Source organism: Coregonus clupeaformis, chromosome 37 (genome assembly GCF_020615455.1).
Source record: "Coregonus clupeaformis isolate EN_2021a chromosome 37, ASM2061545v1, whole genome shotgun sequence".
In the NCBI taxonomy this organism is placed as follows: domain Eukaryota; kingdom Metazoa; phylum Chordata; class Actinopteri; order Salmoniformes; family Salmonidae; genus Coregonus; species Coregonus clupeaformis.
Window position 1 is genome coordinate 23093670 of NC_059228.1, and position 27443 is coordinate 23121112.

Here is a 27443-nt window from a genome sequence, read left to right on the forward strand (position 1 = left end):
TGTCAAACTGAGAAGCTTTTGAATGTTTTTATTCGCATCAGAAACAGCTTTTTACATAGACTACTGTGGTTGCATTTTGTTGAGAAGGCTGAGCCACTACACAGATGCAAATACTTACAAGTTTATTAAGATCCACGTTCTTCATGTATGCAGCAGCATGTTAAAATGGAATTAAAATGTCATAAAAGGCAAAGTCTTTTGCCGCTCTTTAATGATTACAATTTTAAAAAAGACACAGGACTGATGTCAGCACCAACTGCCTGTCAAATTCACATTTCATATTCTAACTATTTTAAATAAAATTAGCCATTTAACTTTTAAATATGAGACAAAATCAAACATTTGAAAAATCTCAACATAGCTGATATCAAAGCAACACTTATCTCAGGACAAACATAACACTTTAGAAACACTGTAAGCTACCTCATGTTATGGCATGCATATGTACCGTAATGGCTGATGACAGTGACATAAGTCACATAATAACCACTGTTTTAAGTCAACCTTTGAGATGCATGAGGACCTAAACGTGATAACTAACTTCCTGTCTTTGTAGGCTGTTACAAACTCTGCGGGCAAAAGCTTGTTGGCAAAGTCTTTATTCCAGTCAGCCACATCCACAACAACCCCCAGGCGTTGTTTAGTAACTGCCCACTGCTCAGATGCAAAACCACTGCTTTAGCTACTTCCATATTCACATTCATAAAAAGTTTTACACCGGAACTAATGAGTGACTGGGGATCTTAAAGCAAGGAGACCCATTATTATTCATTGAACAAAGTAAACAAATACATAAAAATTACTGTCAGTGGGTTACTATCTCTCCAATTAATCTAAGGTTGCTCCCCAAAGTGGTCTCATTGTTCTGCCAGACATATTTTTTTCTTCAGGGAAAACAGACAAAGGGCTGAATAGAAAATAGAAGTGATATCCAAATTCTCTGCCTTGCGCTCCCTCTACATACTTTCTTTCTTCCTTTTCTTCCTTTTTTTTCTTTCTTTTTTTTGTAAAGATTGACACCTCTTTACAATTCATTATTTGCATGTGGCCAGAATAGGCTTGGACACACTGCATAAAGAAAAACTGAGGAGATGATTGTGGACTACAGGAAAAGGAGGACCGAGCACGCACCCATTCTCATCGACGGGGCTGTAGTGGAGCAGCTTGAGAGCTTCAAGTTCCTTGGTGTCCACATCACCAACAAACTATCATGGTACAAATACAGTCATGAAGAGGGCATGACAAAGCCTATTCCCTCTCAGGAGACTGAAAAGATTTGGCATGGGTCCTCAGATCCTTAAAAAGTTCTACAGCTGCACCATCGAGAGCATCCTGGCTGGTTGTATCACTGCCTGGTATGGCAACTGATCGGCCTCCGACTGCAAGGCACTACAGAGGGTAGTGCGTACGGCCCAGTACATCACTGGGGCCAAGCTTCCTGCCATCCAGGACCTCTATACCAGGCGGTTTCAGAGGAAGGCCCTAAAAATTGTCAAAGACTCCAGCCACCCTAGTCATAGACTGTTCTCTATGCTACCGCACGGCAAGCGGTACCGGAGCGCCAAGTCTAGGTCCAAAAGGCTTCTTAACAGCTTCTACCCCCAAGCCATAAGACTCCTGAACAGCTAATCAAATGGCTACCCGGACTATTTGCATATTTTTTACTTAACACTTATTTTCTTAAAACTGCATTGTAAGTAAGGGCCTGTAAGGAAGCATTTCACTGTAAGGTCTACACCAGTCTTATTCGGCGCATGTGACAAATAAAATTTGATTTGATTTGATTGACAGCTGTGGTACACAGACCACTGGAGGTGGATGGTACCAGTGACGGAAAGCAATGACCCAAAAGGGTTCTTCAGCTGTCCCCATAGGAGAACCCTTTTTGGTTCCAGGTAGAACCCTTTTTGGTTCCAGGTAGAACTCTTTTGGGTTCCATATAGAACCCTCTGTGGAATGGTTTTACATGGAACCGAAAAGGGTTCTACCTGGAACCAAAAAGGGTTCTTCAAAGGGTTCTCCTATGGGGACAGCCGAAGAACCCTTTAGGTTCTAGATAGCACCTGTAGTACAACAACTCATAAAAACACAATATTATTTCCCCTTAATCCCTTCCCCCCCAAAGTACGCTCTTTCTGCTCTTTAAATATCTGGCATTATTAATTCCACTTATGTTTTGTTTTTATTTTGATTCTAGAATACGATAATAGCGTCCAATTTGTCATCCCACACCTCATTACCCTGGCAACATGGTGGAGGTTGTCTTCCATTCCGCAGTATCACTTAAACAGAGGATCAGGGTGAACGGACCGTCACAGAGTATGCATTTTGAGTCATTGATGTGGTGGCCAGAGAAGGCACATGTCAACTATGAACTCAATAAGGGTGAAGTGTAAAGTCACATACATGAACTACTTTGAAATTAATTAATTCCTCAGTTGTTCCTGGTTCCTAATGATTCTAACTGCTCTCTGAAAGTGTTAGAATTGCAGTACAATCAGAGCCTGCCTTCATTGCTACAAGCAATGTGCAGGAATACTAGAGCTACACTGACCCCGGACAGGAAGTGGACTGTGGTGACTAAGGGGCTCGGGTTAAAGGTCAGAAGGTCATTGTGTTCCCCAGATGCAAGGTGTAAATTGTTCTGACAACCGCTCTGACACCCCTGAACCTGCTTCACTACTTTGTCTTCCCTCTCCAGTACCTGAGAATAATAAATGCTTGTTTTTGTTTCTTTACCCTAACTCTGAACATCTGACTCTCATAGTCAGATACTGGTGAGATTTTAGGATTCTCAGGGTTGACTGACCTTTAACCTAGAAATCCACTGTTCAATATGATTGGGATGTGGCAAAAACATTTGAAAGTCATCCATAATTAATCTCCTGAACGGGAACCTTCATAATCTCGTACCTGTTTTAAATTGAGCATCCATTTCTTATTTAGGACCTTATAACAAAATGGATAAGTCTAAAACATATCCCCGGTTAGCTTATCTGTTTCCTGAATAAAACTTCCCTCATGTTCCTGTTCTCTCTCTGTTTGTCCACTTGATTTGCTGCTCCCATGCAGGTTCAACAAGGCCTTACACACCAGCTGGGTAAAATCCCCTCCATCAGTGATGTGATGCATTTCCTTACTTCCTTGTTTTCCTAAGCACATCTGGCAGATGACGGAGGCACACTTCCCCTTGTGTGTGTGTGTGTGTGTATGTGCACTTCTTGCTCACAGGTTTCAGCTCAAAGCCAGAACCATGTAGTCCCCATAATCTTTACATCACCTGGATGGCCTGACAGTTAAGACAGTGATTTGACTGACATAAACATGTTAGATAAAGATCTGTGAGACTATAAAGCTGCTCTAATCTGATTCACATGAGCTCAGCAGAGGCACGATCTAGCCTAATAACCTCTTTCTCTCATGGGTCTCTTACTTATGACTTCTTCTCTGTACAATATATGTTTATTAGATTATATATATCGGAGGGTAGTTCCCTAAAGGTTTTTGTACATTTCTAAGTGTTCTCTCATTATAACTTTGGTATGGATGGCAAAGGGGGCCAAGAGGCTTGCATCTTTATATGAAACGTGATTATGATTATGATACAGTCGACCCAGGATAGATTCGGGCTGTGCAACCGAATATACTAGGGCAGGAAATTTAACATAATGACACATTGTAATGTTCGCATTGTGTCAGAGACAAATGCATTTGAATGCAATATAATGTACATGCAAATCATATAATCTCCAGAGATCTCTATAGTAGCAGAAAAAAATGATGCATTCCCTCACTCTCCAGGATGTCTTCCTTTCCCGCTGATCCAGATAAATAGGAACATTACTCACCATTAACATCTAGGGCCCCAGTCCCAAAGCACGAGAAGGAAAAAGCCCTACATAATTTACCATATGTTTTGCACTTCCCTACACAGCAATACAGATGTAGGATCTCAATTTGACCAATGTTGTCACAGCAAAATAATCCTGCAGAAAACAGGATATGAACGTTTAGTCGATAATGTTACTTGATCGGCGGTTAGACTATTAGCTGGCCAAAAGTAAGCTACATGAAAAGGTTTTCAGTACATTTATGTAAATCACAAAGCACATCTGCATTTCCAGGACAATTCTCAGCAACAAAAGAGTGATCAAATTAAGATTCTACATCTGTAGTTAATTTCACTGACACCATATCTATCAGTGTGATTTTTAAAAGCAGGGGTTTGTTCTGTGAGTCTGTCGGGCGCGGCAGAGAATGCATCACCTCCTAGGTCTCATTTGAAGGCACTTACTCTCTGTAATGTTCTCAAGAGCGAACCACAAACTGCTGATGCTCGCAGGACTTCAACCGTTCCGCTAGCTAACACCCCTGACAGGCGACCCATATATGTAAGGTTAAAAGCAGTGAAAATTGGGTGACGTCCCACCAATGTTCTCTCAGCTAGATGAGAAACGTAGACACAAGAAAACACACACAACACAAACACTTTTGCTAAGTGGCTTGACAACATCCTTGCAACGATGACTGTTCCCTAAAAATAGCCAGACGGGAGCAGCAAGAGGTGATGTCATAGGTTTTAGCAATCTCAAGGAGAGGATGTAAGCCTGAAAGAAATTTGGAACATCTAGAATGTTAGAAGCGTGTCTCAAACTACTCAGCTTACAACAAAATGTCCTATAACCTGAGAAAAAGTGTTGTTCTGTTTAATGTATGGTTGACATAATACTGTAGAGACAGGACAAACCATGTCCCTGTGTAGTCCTTAAAATCTGTTATTTCAGGAAAGTTTCTAACCTTGGTAGGGAACCCTATCAGACAACCAAAAAGATGGACAACCAGAGGCCAGAATCGGCTATTGTTGTGAGTGGCCATAGCCCCTAGAGCTGTAAACAGGTAGTCCAGTTATTCCATCCCCATTGTCCAGTGGAAAATTGTCCATGACTCCTCCATGAAACATAGGACACAGACACAGGTCCCACAATCCATCTGGAAAAGCACTCATACAGAGAGATGAATAGAGAACAAGGAATAGTCTGAGCTTGGCTTAAGGGCTTGTCTACAGTACCTCATGCACATACACAAATGCTCTTATTTCTGAACAACACCAAGGGATTACTCCTTCTATACTTTTTAGTGATATGGGGACGATATTATATAAATACTTTGACTCCAAGTATCGATTTGTAAAATTATTATATTTATTTATGTTTTGCTAGGTAGCGTTAGCTAGCGCTAGTCGGTTGTATCTGCGCCAAAACTCCAGGATTTTTAATCCTATAGCTTGTTCTCCATCTTCTTTTGAAATAGTCAGCCAACATGTTTTCAACGCTTTTATTTCCATGACTGATCAAAACAAATGTTCTCCTTCTCTCTCGTCTCTCTGCAGCAGACATATAGTGAGCAATATGTTTGGAACATCAAATCGCAATATTGAATCACAACACAGTGCATTCGGAAAGTATTCAGACCCATTTACTTTTTCCACATTTTGTTACGTTACCGCCTTATTCAAAACATAAAAATAAAAAATAAAAAAATCTACACACAACACCCCATAATGAGAAAGCAAAAACAGGTTTTTAGAAATGTTTGCAAACCAAAATATCACATTTACGTAAGTATTCAGACCCTCCTGTAGCTCAGTTGGTAGAGCATGGCGCTTGCAATGCCAGGGTTGTGGGTTCGATTCCCATGGGGGGCCAGTATGAAAAATGTATACACTCAGCTAACTGTAAGTCGCTCTGGATAAGAGCGTCTGCTAAATGACTAAAATGTCAAATGTAAATGTACTTTGTTGAAGCACCTTTGGCAGCGATTACAGCCTCGATTCTTCTTGGGTATGACGCTACAAGCTTGGCACACCTGTATTTGGGGAGTTTCTCCCATTCTTCTCTGCAGATCCTCTCAAGCTCTGTCAGGTTGGATGGGGAGCGTCACTGCACAGCTATTTTCAGGTCTCTCCAGAGATGTTCGATTGGGTTCAAGTTCGGGCTCTGGCTGGGCCACTCAGAGACTTGTCCCTAAGCCACTCCTGCGTTGTCTTGGCTGTGTGCTTAGGGTCATAGTCCTGTTGGAAGGTGAACCTTCACCCCAGTCTGAGGTCCTGAGCGCTCTGGAGCAGGTTTTCATCATGGATCTCTCTGTACTTTGCTCCTTTCATCTTTCCCTCGATCCTGACTAGTCTCCCTGTCCCTGCCACTGAAAAACATCCCCACAGCATGATGCTGCCACAACCATGCTTCACCGTAGGGATGGTGCCATGTTTCCTCCAGACGTGATGCTTGGCATTCAGGCCAAAGAGTTCAATCTTGGTTTCATCAGACCAGAGAATCGTCTTTCTCATGGTCTGAGAGTCTTTAGGTGCCTTTTGGCAAACTCCAAGTAGGCTGTCATGTGCCTTTTACTGAGGAGTGGCTTCCGTCTGGCCACTCTACCATAAAGGCCTGATTGGTGGAGTGCTGCAGAGATGATTATCCTTCTGGAAGGTTCTCCCATCTCCACAGAGGAACTCTGGAGCTCTGTCAGAGTGACCCTTGGGTTCTTGGTCACCTCCCTGACCAAGGCCCTTCTCCCCCGGTTGCTCAATTTGGCCAGGCTGCCAGCTCTAGGAAGAATCTTGGTGGTTCCAAACTTCTTCCAGTTAAGAATAATGGAGGCCACTGTGTTCTTGGGGACCTTCAATGCTGCAGAAATTTTTTGTGACCCTTCCCCTGATCTGTACCTCGACACAATCCTGTCTCGGAGCTCTGCGGACAATTCCTTCGACCTCATGGCTTGGTTTTTGCTCTGACATGCACTGTCAACCTTATATAGACAGGTGTGAGCCTTTCCAAATCATGTCCAATCAATTGAATTTACCACAGGTGGACTACAATCAAGATGTAGATACATCTCAAGGATGATCAATGGAAACAGGATGCACCTGAGCTCAATTTCGAGTCTCATAGCAAAGGGTCTGAATACTTACGTAAATAAGGTATTTCAGTTTTGTATTTTTTATAAATTTGCCAAACAAATCTAAAAACCTGTTTTCGCTTTGTCATTCTGGGGTATTGTGTGTAGATTGATGAGGGAAAAAAAAGTAATCAATTTTAGAATAAGGCTGTAACGTAACAAAATGTGGACAAAGTCAAGGGGTCTGAATACTTTCCGAATGCACTGTACATATAGAATCATGGGAAGCGTGATAATTGCAATACATATCGTATCGGCACCTAAGTATTGTGATAATATCGTATCGTGAGGTCCCTGGCAATTCCCAGCCCTAGTTCTTTTGTCTTTTAAGTAGAAGACAACTCTTCCCAAGGGCACTCTCTGTATTACCCCCTGAACTCAATCACATTCTTTCTGATCAACTAATTAAAAACCACAAGAAGCAATAAGACTATCAATAATTACTGTTCTAAGCTTAGGGATAACTGAAGCTTCTGCACATGTAATATGAAAAGAGAAAAATTCACTCAGTTTAATTCTGTATTGGAAATGTAATTTATTTTAGCAGTGGGGAAGTTGTCATTGATGCTTGCACAACTGCAAACACTCATGGGGTAGCCACCCACTGCCAAATATTCAGTTTCACAACCCAAGACATTGCCAGAAATAGTGCCTAATCAATGCAGAGTAGAGTAAGTCTAACAGAAAGAATTTCATCTAAAAGTCACAGAGCCTTTATTGGTATGGAAGCATAACATTACTTTTTATCAACAAATCCGCTCTAATGTACTTCAGTGTATCTACTAAGGCTAAAAGGCACCGCATGGAGGAACATGTACTTCATACCAAAGGCTAGGAGCATTTTGTACAATTTAACCCGGCAACGCTACGCAAATGAATTGTGACCGGTATAGTGCGCAGAGTCTTGGCACACGAAGCAGGGGACACAGAGATTTGGCAACGGGGGCGGAGAGTACTGCTGCGGGCACACTGTGTTGGCACCAGACACAGCAGCCTGGTCCAAATCCCCCACTGGTGGCTCGAATCAGGTCGCAAGTCGACTGTGGAGACGGGAAAGGTTCACACACCACTCCTACCATACTCATCTGCCACTGGAGGATGGGATGGTTTGGATAGAGTGAGAAAGACAGAGAAAGAGAGTGAGAGAATGAAAGAAAGAGAGTGAGAAAATGAAAGAAAGAGCGCGAAAGCAAAAGAGTGTGAACATTTCAGAGACAGGGATTAAATCTGCTCTTAGAGACATCGTCATGGTAGTCGTCTCGTCTCGTGACTTGCCAGGTCACTAGGTCGCTGTAGTGTTTGTTTAGTCTGCCTGGAAAGCCATCATTACAGTGTGTTTACACTGAGCTGTAAGGAAGCGCTTAAAACCGCCCCATTATGCTGCAGAGTTGACAGGCGAACGAGCTAACTGCTAATTCCTTTCAACAGGACCCGTGCTACTGAAATAACTTGAACACGACTAAGACATATCTCTGATTTGACAGATCCAATTACCCAGCTAAGGACACCAGCGCTCTCTTTGTCCAGGGTCTTCCTCTTGTCAATGAGCTTCTCCACTAATGATGTACTCCCAGTCTAGTACTGGTGGTTGTTTGGGATCATGACATTGTCCTCTGCTCTGTTTGGGATCATGACATTGTCCTCTGCTCTGTTTGGAACGGCTCATACTCATCTACACTCATCTCCTGCTAATCATGACAGTCTTGAGGAGGATGTTGCTATGGGGATGTTTGTGGCAGCCATAATGATGTTGTTTAACAGTGGCCTGTGTTTGTGAAGGATCCCCTATCCCCTATTCCTTCCTGGCAGAAAAGTATTTGAGGAAATATCTTCATGGGAAATTATTCTGTCAACAACTGAGCTGTCGAATGGATTAATTGTACTGGAGAAGGAGACACACCTTTCAGGAGCTGGCCCAGATAAGAGAAATGGATGGAGACATTAAAAAGTTATTCTGTTGTCTGTGAATTTCCTGTATCATTACTGTAGATGCCTAATGCTGAAATGATGTGCAGTTACATACTAAAAGCTTTGCAACACCCAACATTACAGCATGACCTGAATCAAATGAATGTACTAGGAAAATTGGAAAATTGGAACTCTTCCTGACAAGACAATTTCTCTTAATCCACTCAACCCAGCCGGCGCGCTGATTCGTAACATATCATACTAATTTGACTGTCTTGGATTTACATTTACTATGTTACGTCTATGAGACCAGGCAGCACACACACACACACACACGTGCACAGATGGACGCACGTGTATGTACAGTACCTTTGCAGTCTTTAATCAGTGTAATGTCTCATAGGACTGACATCATGAGAGACTGTCTAACATGCTCTAGATCACGGCTATACATTAAAGAAGCCAGTCTGTCACAAACACATATGTCTGACCAGCCGTGTGTAGAACACATCAAGCTTTAAATATCCTATGTCATACTGCCCACCCCTATGCTCTTATTAAAACTTGACAGGCTGTTAGCTAAACATTTTCCATTTTTCAACCATATGTGTAATGTTACCGTCTCTGGTCGGCTGCTGACTGACATTTGGAAAATAAAAGCTAATTTGTAAGGTGAATGTGTAAGGGGAATATAAGGCTGAGGAGATTGGCTAAAACGTGTTACATCACCTGTGGCATATACCATGATAAGGCCCAGACTTTTTCTTGACCATGTGACCTGGGTGCCCAGAGTTTTTCCTGGCCCTAATAATAACCTTTGACCTTTGAGTCCCCCTAAGGATTCAGAACGGTATTTCTCTATAGTCTCAGTACTGCTTGTAGTAGTCATGTATTGCCAGAAAACTGCCATTGTTTAGGCCCCTGCCATCAAGACTGACTAAAACAGGCATCTTAAGGGCTAGACCTCATCAAAAGGTATTGACATAACCAAAGCCAAGTGCAAGACAATTCATCCCCCTTGGTGTTTTTCCTATTTTGTTGCATTATAACCTGTAATTTAAATGGATTTTTATTTGGATTTCATGTAATGGACACACACAAAATAGTCCAAATTGGTGAAGTGAAATTAAAAAAATAACTTGTTTCAAAAAATTATAAAAAATTAATAATGGAAAAGTGGTGCGTGTATATGTATACCCTTTGCTATGAAGCCCCTAAATAAGATCTGGTGCAACCAATTACCTTCAGAAGTCACATAATTAGTTAAATAAAGTCCACCTGTGTGCAATCTAAGTGTCACATGATCTCAGTATATATACACACCAGTTCTGAAAGGCCCCAGAGTCTGCAACACCACTAAGCAAGGGGCACCACCAAGCAAGCGGCACCATGAAAGACCAAGGAGCTCTCCAAACAGGTCAGGGACAAAGTTGTGGAGAAGTACAGATCAGGGTTGGGTTATAAAAAAATATCTGAAACTTTGAACATCCCACAGAGCACCATTAAATCCATTATAAAAAAATTGAAAGAATATGGCACCACAATAAACCTGCCAAGAGAGGGCCGCCCACCAAAACTCAAGGACCAGGCAAGGAGGGCATTAATCAGAGAGGCAACAAAGAGACCAAAGATAACCCTGAAGGAGCTGCAAAGCTCCACAGCAGAGATTGGAGTATCTGTCTATAGGACCACTTTAAGCCGTACACTCCACAGAGCTGGGCATTACGGAAGAGTGACCAGAAAAAAGCCATTGCTTAAAGAAAAAAATAAGCAAACACGTTTGGTGTTCGCCAAAAGCCATGTGGGAGACTCCCCAAACATATGGAAGAAGGTACTCTGGTCAGATGAGACTAAATTGAGCTTTTTGGCCATCAAGGAAAACGCTGTCTGGCGCAAACCCAACACTTCTCATCACTCCGAGAACACCATCCCCACAGTGAATCATGGTGGTGGCAGCATCATGCTGTGGGGATGTTTTTCATCGGCAGGGACTGGGAAACTGGTCAGAATTGAAGGAATGATGAAACCTGTTTCAGTCTTCCAGAGATTTGAGACTGGGACGGAGGTTCACCTTCCAGCAGGACAATGACCCTAAGCATGCTGCTAAAGCAACACTCAAGTGATTTAAGGGGAAACATTTAAATGTATTGGAATGGCCTAGTCAAAGCCCAGACCTCAATCCAATTGAGAATCTGTGGTATGACTTAAAGATTGCTGTACACCAGCGGAACCCATCCAACTTGAAGGAGCTGGAGCAGTTTTGCCTTGAAGAATGGGCAAAAATCCTAGTGGCTAGATGTGCCAAGCTTATAGAGACATACCCCAAGAGACTTGCAGCTGTAATTGCTGCAAAAGGTGGCTCTACAAAGTATTGACTTTGGGGGGGTGAATAGTTATGCACGCTCAAGTTCTGTTTTTTTGTCTTATTTCATGTTTGTTTCACAAAAAAAATTATTTTGCATCTTCAAAGTGGTAGGCATGTTGTGTAAATAAAATGATACAAACCCCCCCAAAAATCAATTTTAATTCCAGGTTGTAAGGCAACAAAATAGGAAAAATGCCAAAGGGGGGTGAATACTTTCTCAAGCCACTGTATAACCATCCTCCTTCAGTCAATCTTTCTTCATCCTCTCACTACTCAGTCCTTTGGTGATTTGCATAATCTGATCAATTTTGTTTTTACACAGCTTGGCGTCTCTGCATGGCAGTGTGGGCCATTGAGAGGTTATTGTATTTTTCACTCTGTTACTGACTAATGACAGAAAATTCTATAAAAAAAATCTATATCTGAAGCCTTGGAAACGTTGAAACAATGAAGCGGTGGGTGCTGCTTCGGGAGCTAGGAGGCACTCCACTCAGACTGAATAAATAGAAACAGCTCTGCTGGCATACACACACCCTCCAAAAAACTAAACACAGAAATGGGAATAAATGAGTGCCAGGATTCAATGAGGCCAGACACGTCAGCCTCATTTCTCAGTCTGATGCTCAGGTACAGAGCTGACAGAGAGCCAACATCAAGCTCAGACAGAACATGCAGGTCCAGCTCCAAATTGACCCCTTTTTTGGGTCAAATATTTCCAGGAGAGACCAAAGGAAAAAGTTGAAGTGGGCCTGGGATGTTACTTTAGAGAGACTCAGTAACTGGAAGTAGCCTTTGCTTGTGCAAGCCAAAACAGCTCAAAGGAGTAGGAGCCTATCTCCTGTTTCTGTAGCGTGAGGCAGCTTGATGTACAGTACCAGTCAAGCTACATTGTAGAATAATAGTGAAGACATCAAAACTATGAAATAACACATATGTGGAATCATGTAGTAACCCAAAAATGGTTAAACAAATGTTATATTTGAGATTCTTCAAAGTAGCCACCCTTTGCCTTGATGACAGCTTTGCACACTCTTGGCATTCTCTCAACCAGCTTCATGAGGAATTATTTTCCAACTGTCTTGAAGGAATTCCCACATATGCTGAGCACTTGTTGGCTGCTTTTCCTTCACTCTGCGGTCCAACTCATCCCAAACCATCTCAGTTGGGTTGAGGTAGGGTGATTGTGGAGGTCAGGTCATCTGATGCAGCACTCCATCACTCTCCTTCTTGGTCAAATAGCCCTTACACAGCCTGGAGGTGTGTTTTGGGTCATTGTCCTGTTGAAAAACAAATGACAGTCCCACTAAGTGCAAACCAGATGGGATGGCGTATCGCTGCAGAATGCTGTGGTAGCCATGCTGGTTAAGTGTCCCTTGAATTCTAAATAAATCACAGACAGTCTCACCAGCAAAGCACCCCCACACCATCACACCCCCACGGTGGGAACCACACATGCAGAGATCATCCGTTCACCTACTCTGCGTCTCAAAAAGACACAGCGGTTTGAACCAAAAATCTCAAATTTGGACTCATCAGACCAAAGGACAGATTTCCACCGGTCTAATGTCCATTGCTCGTGTTTCTTGGCCCAAGCAAGTCTCTTCTTCTTATAGGTGTCCTTTAGTAGTGGTTTCTTTGCAGCAATTCGACCATGAAGGCCTGATTCACGCAGTCTCCTCTGAACAGTTGATGTGGAGATGTGTCTGTTAATTGAACTCTGTGAAGCATTTATTTTGGCTGCAATCTGAGGTGCAGTTAACTCTAATGAACTTATCCTCTGCAGCAGGGGTAACTCTGGGTCTTCTTTTCCTGTGGCGGTCCTCATGAGAGCCAGTTTCATCATAGCGCTTGATGGTTTTTGCGACTGCACTTGAAGAAACTTTCAAAGTTCTTGACATTTTCCGGATTGACTGACCTTCATGTCTTAAACTCTTAAGGATCGGACCCTTTTTTCAATTTTCACCTAAAATGACATACCCAAATCTAACTGCCTGTAGCTCAGGACCTGAAGCAAGGATATGCATATTTTTGATACCATTTGAAAGGAAACATTTTGAAGTTTGTGGAAACGTGAAATTAATGTAGGAGAATATAACAGATTAGATCTGTTAAAAGATAATACTAACAAAAAACATGTGTTTTCTATTATTTTTTTGTTCCATCATCTTTGAAATGCAAGAGAAAGGCCACAATATAATATTGCAGTTTAGGCGCAATTTAGATTTTTGCCACTAGATGGCATCAGTGTGTGTGCAAAGTTTCAGATTGATCCAGTGAAGCATTGCAATACTGGACTATTTTGTATCAAGTCTGCCCAAATGTGCCGAATTGGTCAATTGAATCATATTCAAGTACATAACTATAGAGAACATACGAAAATGATATGGTAATACAAAATGTAAGTTCACACTCCCAGGAATGTCATACATGATGGATCATTTGCTTATACACTAACTTGATGGCCAGGCGGGGTGGGTGTGGAGCCAGAGACAGCAGGGGTTCAAACTATAGAACCCAGTTCCTACATTTGAATATAAAAATGGATTTTATCAAACAAAACTATGCTACAATTTATCTCTGGGACTCTTAGGATGACAAATCAAAGCAAGATTACTGAATGTAAGTGCATTAGTTACCTTCAGAGGTGAATGTATCAAACCAGTTGCCATGATAAGTTTGTTGTTATTGTGCACTCTCCTTAAACAATAGCATGGTATCTTTTCACTGTAATAGCTACTGTAAATTGGACAGTGCAGTTAGATTAACAAGAATTTAAGCTTTCTGCCCATATAAGACATGTCTATGTCCTGGAAGGTTTGCTGTTACTTACAACAGTCATGCTAATCACATTAGCGCACGTTAGCTCAACCGTCCCGTATACGGGACACTGATTCCATAGAGGTTAAAGTAATGATGGACTGTCATTTCTCTTTGCTTATTTGTTCTTGCCATAATATGGACTTGGTCTTTTACCAAATAGGGCTATCTTCTGTATACCACCCCTACCTTGTCACAACACAACTGATTGGCTCAAACGCATTAAGGAAATAAATTCCACAAATTAACTTTTAACCAGGCTCCCGAGTGGCGCAGCGGTCTAAGGTACAGCATCTCAGTGCTTGAGGCGTCACTACAGACCCCCTTGTTCGATTCCAGGCTGTATCACAACCAGCCGAGATTGGTAGTCCCACAGGGCGGCGCACAATTGGCCCAGCGTCGTCCGGTATTGGCCGGTGTAGGCCGTCATTGTAAATAAGAATTTGTTCTTAACTGACTTGCCTAGTTAAATAAAGGTTAAATAAAAATACAATAAAAATAATTGAAATGCTTTCCAGGTGACTACCTCATGAAGCTGGTTGAGAGAATGGCAAGAGTGTGCAAAGCTGTCATCCAGGCAAAGGGTGGCTACTTTGAAGAATCTCAAATATAAAATATATTTTGATTTGTTTAACACTTTTTTGGTTAATACATAATTCCATATGTGTTATTTCATAGTTTTGATGTCTTCACTATTATTCTACAATGTAGAAAATAGTAAAAATAAAGAAAAACACTGGAATGAGTAGGTGTGTCCAAACTTTTGACTGGTACTGTACAAGTACACCCCATGGACGCTAGTCTACCACAGGGCCTTCCCCCAATCTATCTCCTTAGTGCCAAGCAGAGATGCATCGGGTCCCATTTGTATAGTCTTTGGTATGACTCGTCCAGGGATCGAACTCTCAGACTTCCAATCTCAGGACGGACATTCTAACCATAAATCCACTGAGTTGGTCTTACAATACTGTTAATGCTACACAGGTTGTGAGTGCTTCCAGCTGAGAGGATAAAGGAATCAATCTATTTATGATAAGCAATGAACAAACGCATGCATGCCCAAACACACACACTGCCTGAAAAGCTCTGTACTTGCTCTAGGCCAGACTGTTGGGCCAGAGGGCTGCTAGCTAACATATTGGTTTATTAATTAGATTTGGTATTCCGTTTACTTTGGGTAGTGCAAGATCTTTTCAGATTGGCCCTGGACCAGGTGTGCTCTTGAGGAAGACCAAATGAGGAAACCTTATGGACTCAGCAGAACTCTGTAAAAAAACAAACATTTACAGTAAACCTTGCATAACTCAGCCCAGAACACATCCACTTACTAAACAGGTAATTTAATTCAGTTGACTAACTCACTCTTACTGAAAACCAATAAAACACAAACTCTTATAGAATGAATACAGAATCTCTATACATTTCAGAGTACTTCCTGCTCTACCTGTCGCTTAGATCTCTGTCTGTCTACAGTGCAGCTAATTTATGTGTGAAACTAATTTCTTAGGATAATAGAACCTCCATACTGAACACTATTAAGTGGACATTAGCAGCATAAAACAGTATAGACAGATAGCAAATATTGTGCTGTTACACACCACAAACTGAGAGAGCAAACTATTACTCTGCGTTAGCTCTGATTAACTCAGAGTTTCTTCCTACCACCTGATTCTACAGAGAAGGCAGGGAGTGTACGACCCCACACAGTACACACACAGAGGGCATGCAGAGGTCACACACCACCTGTGTCTGGGCACAGACATGAGACAGACATCAGCGGACACATCTGGAGGGAGGCAGGGAAGAGGACAGGCGGAACAGACGGAAGGGAATGGTTGGGCTGGCTTATCTCTCACAGCTGACCCACATGTCACCGAGGTTGGCGGTGCGGGTGGGGTAGCAGGGTAGTTGGGTAGGATTTTTTCTTTTTAGGAATAGGGTGGTGGGAATTTTGTCAGGGACAGAGATTAATTTGGACAGTAGAAGTGAGGTGATGAGGAAAATCAGAGTTTTTATGTTTATAGTGGGGGTGTTTTAAAGGAGTGATGGGAGTGAGTGCAGTACACAAAATCAATGAGAATATCCTGATGTCCAAGTGTATGTACTATCTCAGTAGTGTTGCAGTGAAATCTGATAGATCTCTGGGGTCTTATCCCTACTGGTCTAGTCTATGCATCTATGGTGGTCCATCAAACCTGGCAGAGTAAACTAACTGGAGGGAGATCATGTCTCCTGCACAGTGTCCAAGCCAAGGAGTGTAAGTTACACATTCAAACGCAATGTCTATGCCAAGTATAAAATACTTGAAGGCCCATGGCTGCTTCAGACCTAATACCTGGCCCAAGTCTCTTTGCTTCTGGAAGTGCTTAGCTTGTACTGTATATATGAACTGTGTGTATATATGCAGTTTATTTCACAAATACTCCACAGGATTCCCAGTTCTCATGCCTGGTGGTATATTCCACAGTCTGGAAGAGAAGAAGGTGATGAGAGAAAGGGAAAAGGGAGATTGAGAGGAGGGGGTAAAAACCTCTGAGTCCACTTCACCCTCATTCTTTATCAACTATCATCAGTCAACTCTTCAGAGAGACTAAACCATAAAAGAGCCTCGACATTTGTTCGGTGAAATATATTTTCCCCTCCATGAAACTGTATCAGCCCTCATACTGTAGAAGTGTTTGCCATAGCTCTTACTACAGCCATGGGCACAGCATATGCTAGCTGAAGAGCAACACATCTGATCATTGTTTACTCCATATGTCAATGTGCTTGTATCTTCCCAAATTCAAACAAACCATTCATGAAATAAACCAATATCCACTAGTCCCCAAAACATCCATATTCCTTTGGAAGCCTAGATGCCTGCAGTGATGACGGTCGGATGTAGGATTTTAGGATGTGCAGTGGAATATAGAATGATAACTTACTCGTTTTTTTCTAGTGCCAGGACCAGTTGTTCGCCTTCCGCCTCCACCACCAGCTTCAGTGAAGCAGGATGACTCTAGAACACAAACAGAGGACACGAGAGGTGAGGGGACGGGACACCCAGCAAAGCTGACACATACTGGACAGGAAGTACGAGGGTATGCTGGGAGAGGGCCAGGAAGAGTGATTCCAGTTCCCAGATCCATTGCATTGCATTGGTGGTTGTCATGACTAGGGCCCTGTTTTCCTGACTACGTGACATGACCAGGGAAAGCTCTGGACTCTAGCCATGACAGCTGACTTTTTGATGAGCACATATGTTTCGCGCCTCTCCGTTACTAATTCTCCATCCGAGGATGACCAGGTCATAGACACTTCCGTTAGTCCCTTTAATGATTTCCCATAGTTAGGTTAAAAACTGGACTCCGTTCATTCAGAAAGTTGGAGACATTTATAAAATAATAATGTAATACAGTAATGTAAAAAACGAGCTAATGTTGAACATGAAATTAAAAATTCCCCTTTAGGTCTACAGCAATAATCTACCATGTCAGGTTGATGTTGGTCAGAAATCAACACCAAAAACATTTCTGTTTTTGCAGAGCAAACAGTGTTTTTCCTTGAGTGCAAGAACAACATTTTGATGATTGTCTGCATATTTCAGTGCTGACTGACACTAATTTCCCCAGACCTCCTGCCTTTTTAACACTCATGAGTTATGACACTGACACTAATTTCCCCAGACCTCCTGCCTTTTTAACACTCATGAGTTATGACCGAACTGGCCCATGGGAAAAGGGGGGCTTGACAGCAGTTGGGAATCTCTGTCTGTCGTACAGTTTATCACAGGCTATCAGATACTGTATCACACACATATACACACACACACACACACACACACACACACACACACACACACACACACACACACACACACACACACACACACACACACACACACACACACACACACACACACACACACACACACACACACACACACACACACACACACACACACACACACACACACACACACACACACACACACACACACAGGTAGCGATGGAGAGCGTCCTGCTAGGAAAAAGTAATGTTGTCATTAAAACTATTTTACTACCCATGTAGAAGCAGGTACACAGACAAGCAGCCAGGCATTTCGGCTGCACCTTGAGAGATAAATAGAGACAGACAGACAGGCAGGGATAAAGATAGACAGACAGACAGACATACAGACAGACAGAGACAGAACAACCATTATTTTGTCCCAGTCAGATAAGGGCAATTCCACGGTAACAGAGTGATACTGAGACTCTGTTTTTTCACTTTAAAATGTATGCCAAACAAAAACCAATGATTGCAAAGTTAAACAAACCATACAACTCTATTTAACAATGTCCACAGAACATTTTACAAAAACACATTTACTTGAAGAACAGTGCAGATGTAAAGTTTGGTAACCGAATGACGGTTTGTGCTGTTGGTGCCGTCATTCTTTTACCAAATGTTGTATCTGCACTGATCTTCAAGTAAATGTGTTTTTGTAAAATGTTCCGTAGAAATTGTTAAAAGTAGTCCTTGTGCATAGAGTTGTATGGTTTGTAGGTCCACGGTGGGTCCATTTGTGGTTTAGAAGGCAGGACGGTTCATGTCAGGTCATCACTCCACTGTCCTGACTCAACACCACCAAGATATTGGCTTGCTATTTCTTGTAGCACCGAAAACAGTTCAATAAAAACTAAAATGGTGGAGGGAAAAATAAGTTTGGTATCATCTCTGATAAAATAATAAACTTCTTAAACTCAAAAATATGTTGGAATGGTCAACATGGCTATAACAGCTGGCTCGTGAACTATACAAATACACATTACTGTCAAACTCAATTGATTATGTAGTGTCATGACAATGGAATACCTCTCTAATAAAATAAAATACATTTTCACCACAATTCTGTCCTAACTAAATAACTAGAATTTCTTCATTGTTCCAGACAAAGCTATAATATAACACATTCTGATGCATTACTGGTGCATCACTGGCAGCTCTCAAGACTCCTTCTCATTTCAGAGATGTTGTTGTTTTGCTTATACCCTCCCCATGTCATCCAAGTAAAGCACAAGCTCAACATTCAGGGAGAGTGTGTAATTGAGACACTAATATAGCAGAACCCCCCCCCCTCCGAGGGTGTGGTATTTCTTCCAGCTAGGAAAAACCTATCCACTCATGTATAATCTGAGGGATAAATCTTGGAAAGCCATGGCTGTTTTACATAGTACTACTCAACACCCACGCATTTCCCTTGTCGGGATTGGTTTCCCTATGGTGCAGTGGGAGATCCCGGATTTCAAAAATGTATTTCTCTCACTAAGTCCTAGTGGGCTGAACGCATTGGGTTTCCCCGTCTGAAGCTACCCTAAGATATCCTAAAACCACATACTCAATTGCAGAACGTGCTTAATTTGTTAAAGACCCCATGTAATAGCTGAGATCAAATGTGCTGATTTACCTGGTTTTAACAACTGAATGGATTTCAGGCATTACACATGGTTCATAGAAAGAAACTCTAATATGTCTTATAAATCTTTGCTGTGCTTACTGTTTTGGTATGTCAAGGATAACAAGTGTTAGGGTGCATTTGCTAGCCATTCACAACAATGCTCATCTGTCCAATACATTTTAGCACAATGGTTAGATGGTTTGAAATCCGGTTGCTACCTGACTTTGTTACTAAACCAGACAGTTTGGGAAAAAAGGTAGTCTTCTGCCAGTGGTAAACCATTTACATTTTTTTTCCTTTTCATGCACTGCTGAGTTGTAGAGTATAGGAGCCTGGTGATTTGGGGGAATCATTTCACAGTGTGTGGAGCCCAGGGCCTAGCTCATACTAAACAAACAACAGAGGGGCCATTCAACGCCGTGGGGAGCGAGCTCTGAGGAAAAAACACAAAGGGGAATCAGCCGAGGATAAACAGAAATGGGGAAGGGAAATTATTAGGAGCTCACGACTGGAACAACACAGGATACCTGTGACAGGTGAGCAGGCAGGCTGGCATCTGTGCTTGGCTGAGCTAGGAGCAGCTTATTAGCATTAGCCAAGACCGCTAAGTGGCCGCTTTATGAATATTTACCCTGGACTTGAGCTGGCTGAGTGGTCTGCGCTCCCGCCCTTCTAGCAGGAGAGGTACCGTGGTGTCATAGCTTTGGGGCTTAGGGACAGCACTGTGCAGCACGCTCTGGTCCAAGCTGTTGCCTGTTAAAAGATCAATAACAGTGATTAGTTATGTGATGTAATCAATGGAAGTGGTTTGTACTGAGTGGGTATGGTTAGCGCAAGACTGATGTCTTTCTGGTCTCTGTTAAGTACTGCTATCACTTGACCTGAGGTGGCCTAACTGAGAGCATGTATATTACTGTATAATGAGAATGACATAACCCCTGACGTCAATGGTTGAGGCGGCAGTCAACAATGAGATTATGGAGAATGACATAACATTTTTATCAGACTTGAAATGTTAGTCTTTTGAACATTGTTTCATCATTGAACGTGATTGTTTCATCATTTAGCTTCAGGCCACCTCAAGTAAAATGTGTTGCTCTATTGCATGGTTCATCAACTAGATTCAGCTGTGGGCTGATCTTTCTTGAGCGGATGGTCGGGGGCCGGAACATAATTACAAATAATTTGTAGACTGCAAAGTGACTGAAGCTCAAACATATACACTACATGACCAAAAGTATGTGGACACCTGCTCGTCGAACATCTCATTCCAAAATCATGGGCATTCCACTAGATGTTGGAACATTGCTGCGGGGACTTGCTTCCATTCAGCCACAAGAGCATTAGTGAGGTCGGACACTGATGTTGGGCAATTAGGCCTGGCTCGCAGTTAGCGTTCCAATTCATCCCGCAGGTGATCAATGGGGTTGAGGTCAGGGCTCTGTACAGGCCAGTCAAGTTCTTCCACACTGATCTCAACAAACCATTTCTGTATGGACCTCGCTTTGTGCATGGGAGCATTTTCATGCTGAAACTGGAAAGGGCCTTCCCCAAACTGCCCCATACCACTATTCCTCCTCCACCAAATTTTACAGTTGGTACTATGCAATCGGGCAGGTAGCATTCTCCTGGCATCCGCCAAACCCAGATTCGTCCCTCGGACTGCCAGATGGTGAAGCTTCATTCATCACTCCAGAGAACGCGTTTCCACTGCTCCAGAGTCCAATGGCGGCGAGCTTTACACCACTCCAGCCGACTCTTGGCATTGCACATGGTGATCTTAGGCTTGTGTGCGGCTGCTCGGCCATGGAAACCCATTTCATTAAGCTCCCGATGAACAGTTATTGTGCTGATGTTGCTTCCAGGGGCAGTTTGGAACTCGGTAGTGAGTGTTGCGACCGAGGACAGACAAGCAGGGAAACCTGCTCTATTGTTTAAATGACCTTGAATTGATTCCACACTAAATGCCCCATTTATGTAAGGGTTTTAGGTCACTTGAGTGAGCCAAACTGACCTACTGCGGGTCAAGAAAACATTCACATTAAATATCACTACTACAGGCATCCATTTTTCAAACACACCAATTGGACTAGGTTTCAGACAATGAAGAGGCCCTCAGACAAACTGTACAGCGCTGTAGACATATTGCCTTTAGATATTGCCTTTTCCAAACACAATGCAAGCTCTCTATTATTCTACTGTGAAACAGTGATGTCCCCAAAGGGTATCTGTTCGGCAGTAAGACACAACATCAATAATGGATGGTTTCACACAGCTCTTCAGGAACACAGCTTTACCAATATCTCTCAATAGCACTGCTGCACAAAACAACAAATTGCTGTGCTGTACATTAAAGCTCTTATTCTGTTATACTGGGAATCAATATAAAGCTTTTTCTCCCCCAATGTTTTGTTCTATTGTAAATCTATTATTTTAGCATTAAAAGCAACTTCTTTACCCTGCTGGTAAGGTGAATTCACTAGGGGTATTACACAGTTAGCTAGTTAGACAAGCTAGACACCACAGAATATGCAGTACTTGAGGAAGCTGTCCATTTGAGTATGTACAGTGCCTTCAGCAAGTATTCACACCCCTTGACTTTTCACCCCTTGACTTAAAATTGATTAAATTGAGATGTTTTGTCACTGGCCTACACACAATACTCCATAATATCAAAGTGGAATTATGTTTTTAGACATTTTACAAATTAATTAAAAATGAAACGCTTAAATGTCTTGAGTCAAGTATTCAACCACTTTGTTATAGCAAGCCTAAATAAATTCAAGAGTAAACATTTGCTGAACAAGTCATAAGTTACATGGACTCACTCTGTGTGCAATAATAGTGTTTAACATGATTTTTGAATGACTACCTTATCTCTGTACCCCACACATACAGTTAATTGTAAGGTCAGTAAGTCGAGCAGTGCATTTCTAACACAGATTCAACCACAAAGACCTGGGAGGTTGTCCAATGCCTCGCAAAGAAGGGCACCTATTGGTAGATGAGTAAAAAAAAGCAGACATTGAATATCCCTTTGAGCATGGTGAAGTTATTAATTACACTTTGGATGGTGTATCAATACACCCAGTCACTACAAAGATACAGGCGTCCTTCCTAACTCAGTTGCCAGAGACGAAGGAAACTGCTCAGGGACTTCACCATGAGGCCAATGGTGACTTTAAAACAGGTACAGTTTAATGGCTGAGATAGGAGAAAACTGAGGATGGATCAACAACATTGTAGTTACTCCACAATACTAACCTAATTGACAGAGTGAAAAGAAGGAAGCCTGTACAGAATAAAAATATTCCAAAACATGCATCCTGTTTGCAACAAGGCACTAAAGTAATACTGCAAGAAATGTGCCAAAGCAATTAACTTTTTGTCCTGAATACTTTTATTTTATTTTTTATTTTATTTCACCTTTATTTAACCAGGTAAGCCAGTTGAGAACAAGTTCTCATTTACAACTGTGACCTGGCCAAGATAAAGCAAAGCAGTGCGATAAAAACAACAACAACACAGAGTTACATATGGAATAAACAAAAACATACAGTCAATAACACAATAGAAAATAGAAAATCTATATACAGTGTGTGCAAATGTAGTAAGTTATGGAGGTAAGGCAATAAATAGGCCATAGTGCAAAATAATTACAATTTAGTATTAAAACTGGAGTGATAGATGTGCAGAAGATGATGTGCAAATAGAGATACTGGGGTGCAAATTAGCAAAATAAATAACAATGTAAATAACAATATGGGGATGAGGTAGTTGGGCGGGCTAATTACAGATGGGCTGTGTACAGGTACAGTGATCGGTAAGCTGCTCTGACAACTGATGCTTAAAGTTAATGAGGGAGATAAGTGTCTCCAGCTTCATAGATTTACAAAGTGTTATGCTTGGGGCAAATCCAATACAACACATTACTGAGTACCACTCTCCATATTTTCAAGCATAGTGGTGGCTGCATCATGTTATGGGTACTCTTGTAATTGTTATGGACTGGGAGTTTTTCAGGATAAAAAAGAAACGTAATGGAGCTTAAGCACAGGCAAAATCCAAGAGGAAAGCCTGGTTCAGTCTGCTTTCCACCAGACACTGGGAGATTAGTTCACCTTTCCTCAGGACAATAACCTAAAACACAAGGCCAAATCTACACTGGAGTTGCTTACCAAGAAGACAGTGAATGTTGCTGAGTGGCCGAGATACAGTTTTGACTTAAATCTGCTTGAAAATCTATGCCAAGACTTGAAAATGGCTGTCTAGCTATGATCAACAACCAATTTGTCACGTGTAACTCAGTTGGTAGAGCATAGCGCCAGGGTTGTGGGTTCGATTCCAACGGAGGACCAGTACGAAAAAAGTATTACCAGCTCAGCTGGTAGAGCACGGCGCTTGTAATGCCAAGGTAGTGGGTTCGATCCCCGGGACCACCCATACACAAAAAATTTCTGCACGCATGACTGTAAGTCGCTTTGGATAAAAGCGTCTGCTAAATGGCATATTAATTTAATTAATTAATGCACTCACTACAGTAAGTCGCTCTGGATAAGAGCATCTGCTAAATGGAAAATTAAAAATATATATATATGTAAATTTGACAGAGCTTGAAGAATTTCGAAAATAATAATGGGCAAATATTGTCCAATCCATTTGTGCAAAGCTCTTAGAGACGTGCTGTCATCACTGCCAAAGGTGATTCTAACATGTACTGACTCAGGGAATATTTGAGTAAATGAGATATTTCGGTATTTCATTTTCAATACATTTGCAAAAATGTCTAAAAACATGTTTTCACTGTCATTATGTCATTATGGGGTATTGTGTGTTGATGGGTGAGAAACAAATCTATTTAATACATTTTGAATTCAGGCTGTAACCCAACAAAATGTGGAATAAGTCAAGGGGTATGTGTATACAAGCAGACAGAGTGTGTATATATATATATATATATATATATATATATATATATATATATATATATATATATATATATATATACCATTCAAAAGTTTGGGGTCACTTAGAAATGTCCTTGTTTTCGAAAGAAAAGCAATGGTTTTGTCCATTAAAATAACATCAAATTGATCCGAAATACAGCGTAGACATTGTTAATGTTGTAAATGGCTATTGTAGCTTGAAATGGCTGATTTTTTATGGAACATCTACATAGGCGTACAGAGGCCCATTATCAGCAACCATCAGTCCTGTATTCCAATGGCACATTCTGTTTGCTAATCCAAGTTTATCATTTTAAAAGGCTAATTGATCATTAGAAACCCCATTTGCTAACAATTATGTTAGAACAGCTGAAAACTGTTGTGCTGATTAAAGAAGCAATAAAACTGGCCTTCTTGAGACTAGTTGAGTATCTGGAGCATCAGCAATTGTGGGCTCGATTACAGGCTCAAAATGGCCAGAAACAAATAACTTTCTTCTGAAACTCGTCAGTCTATTCTTGTTCTGAGAAATGAAGGCTATTCCATGCGAGAAATTGCCAAGAAACTGAAGATCTCGTACAACGCTGTGTACTACTCCCTTCACAGAACAGCGCAAACTGGCTCTAACCAGAATAGAAAGAGGAGTGGGAGGCCCCAGTGCACAACTGAGCAAGAGGACAACTACATTAGAGTGTCTAGTTTGAGAAACAGGCGCCTCACAGGTCCTCAACTGGCAGCTTCATTAAATAGTACCCGCAAAACAGAGTTGTAAAGAAAAAGCCATATCTCAGACTGGCCTAAAGAAAAGATTAAGATGGGCAGTCTGAGATATGGCTTTTTCTTTGCAACTCTGCCTAGAATGTCAGCATCCCAGAGTCTCCTCTTCACTGTTGACGTTGAGACTGGTGTTTTGCGGGTACTATTTAATGAAGCTGCCAGTTGAGGACCTGTGAGGTGCCTGTTTCTCAAACTAGACACTCTTATCAGTATCTCTCTCCATGCTCCCCCTCCTCTCCTCTGCTCTCACAGACCACTGTCGTCTGGGCCCTGTGAGGTCCACACTGAGCGTGCTCAGATGATAGCAGGCCCAGTGGGGTTCCTGTGTGGCCAAGGAGGAAGTGCTGGGAACACTAGCCCCAGGGAAGGTGGAGGGATGGAGGGCGGAACAGGGGGAGGGAGGCCTAAGGACTGGTGATAAAGCCCTGCTATCATTAATGTAAGGCTCTGGGAACCACAACTCTACCAGTAAACACAGTGAGACTGTTGTTCCTCATGTTCTCTGAGCTCTACTGCTATACACTAGAGGGGCTGGGGTTTTCTGTCTGGAAATGCCACCGGGTGGCTGGATCATGGGAAGTTTGAGAAGTCAGGGCCTACAGTAGGGAACTATGGTGTCTGTGTGATGTGTCTGAGTACTCTTTACTCTCTGTCACACTCTCTCTGGTTAATGGGACTGGGACTCTCTTTGAAGACCAGTCTGACGACAACGCCACATTTGATTCCTGCATCAGACTGTCCAACAGTGGACTGTGCTCCCAGGATGGCTCAAACTACATTTATCCACTGTGGTTCATATCCTAACAACGGCACAAAATGAGACCTCCTGTTTTTATAAGATATTTAACCAATCCCCTACAGTAGTTTGTTTGTTATAGTGGTGCGTGAAAACCGCGACGGCGCGAGTTTTTAACAGTGGCCACATTCTGCGGTTAGAGTGCAATTGAAAAAAAACACTATATAAAATGTAAGTCAAGCAGACGTCTTGTAATAAAGCTTTCAACACTGGCTCTAACACGGCTCCCCCTCTATTCATATGTTCCCTCTTCTCTCACACACTGAAAGTCTTGGTAATTACATGGTGTTAATATAGAGAGGGATGAGAGGTCGCCTGTGTGTGTGTGTGTGTGTGGTTGTGTGTGAGTGTGTGTGCCCGAGTGTGGGAGAATGTGTGTTTGCATGCAGCATCTATCATCTCTCTCTCAGCATCTATCATCTCTCCCTCATATGCTTGATCTTCGTTGGGAATATTTGGAATTATAAGTAAAACCCTACGTTCCCATATGTATGCCAACCACAGTCCAATTCTCATACTGTTAAGAAAAATCAGTTGCAGACTACATTTAAAAGCCAAGTCTGCCTGGCAGCCAGCAACATTTTACCCATCCTATTATATGCATCAGAGAGATAGAGAGAGAGAGAGACAGAGAGAGGAGCGACAAAGAGAGAGAGAGAGAGACAGAGAGAGAGAGAGAGAGAGAGAGAGAGAGAGAGACAGAGAGAGAGAGAGAGAGAGAGAGAGAGAGACAGAGTGAGAGAGACAGAGAGACAGAGAGAGAGACAGAGAGAGAGAGAGAGAGAGAGAGAGAGAGAGAGAGAGAGAGAGAGAGAGAGAGAGAGAGAGAGAGAGAGAGAAGAGAAAAGTGCTGAGAGAGTAATAATGATGAGTGAGATGCATAAATATCATACCCTCCCAAAAATGCTAACCTCCCCTGTTATTGTAATGGTTAGAGGTTAGCATGTCTTGGGGGTATGTATGATATTTGTAACGTCTGTAACTTTCTCACTCATCATTATTCACGATTCATTCAGGACTATCTGGAATCATGGTAGAATCCACATTAATGTAAAAGTGTTTAGAAAAAACATATTATTATTCTTATTTATAATAAAAGTGACTCCAAAATGACACAACACATTATTTACCATTCATTTCTATTAGGCACAAAAAAAAAAGATTAAAAAAAGAAATAATGCATCCAACAAGTTTGTAGAGCCAAATACTTAACTTTTCACTACTTTAATACACATATAAGTGATTTTGTCCCAATACATTTGGTCCACTAAAATGGGGGGACTATGTACAGAAAGTGCTGTAATTTCTAAACGGTTCACCAGATATGGATGACAATACCCCCAAATTAAAGCTGACAGTCTGCACTTTAACCTCATAGTCATAATTTCAAATCCAAAGTGCTGGAGTATAGAGCCAAAACAACTAAAAATGTGTCACTGTCCCAATACTTTTGGA

General features: G+C 41.8%; 1 protein-coding gene across 2 annotated transcripts in view; it reads right to left on the bottom strand.

The window, feature by feature from the left end:
• Positions 1-27443, bottom strand: part of LOC121553573 (disintegrin and metalloproteinase domain-containing protein 12) — a 129179-nt gene that overhangs the window by 84585 nt on the left and 17151 nt on the right. For both annotated transcript variants that reach the window (XM_041866800.2, XM_041866799.2), the window contains exons 2-3: positions 20101-20222; positions 16975-17048 (exon numbers count right to left, since the gene is read on the bottom strand). In XM_041866800.2, coding sequence (XP_041722734.1) covers positions 16975-17048; positions 20101-20222 — 196 coding nt within the window. The remainder of the gene's footprint in view (positions 1-16974; positions 17049-20100; positions 20223-27443) is intronic.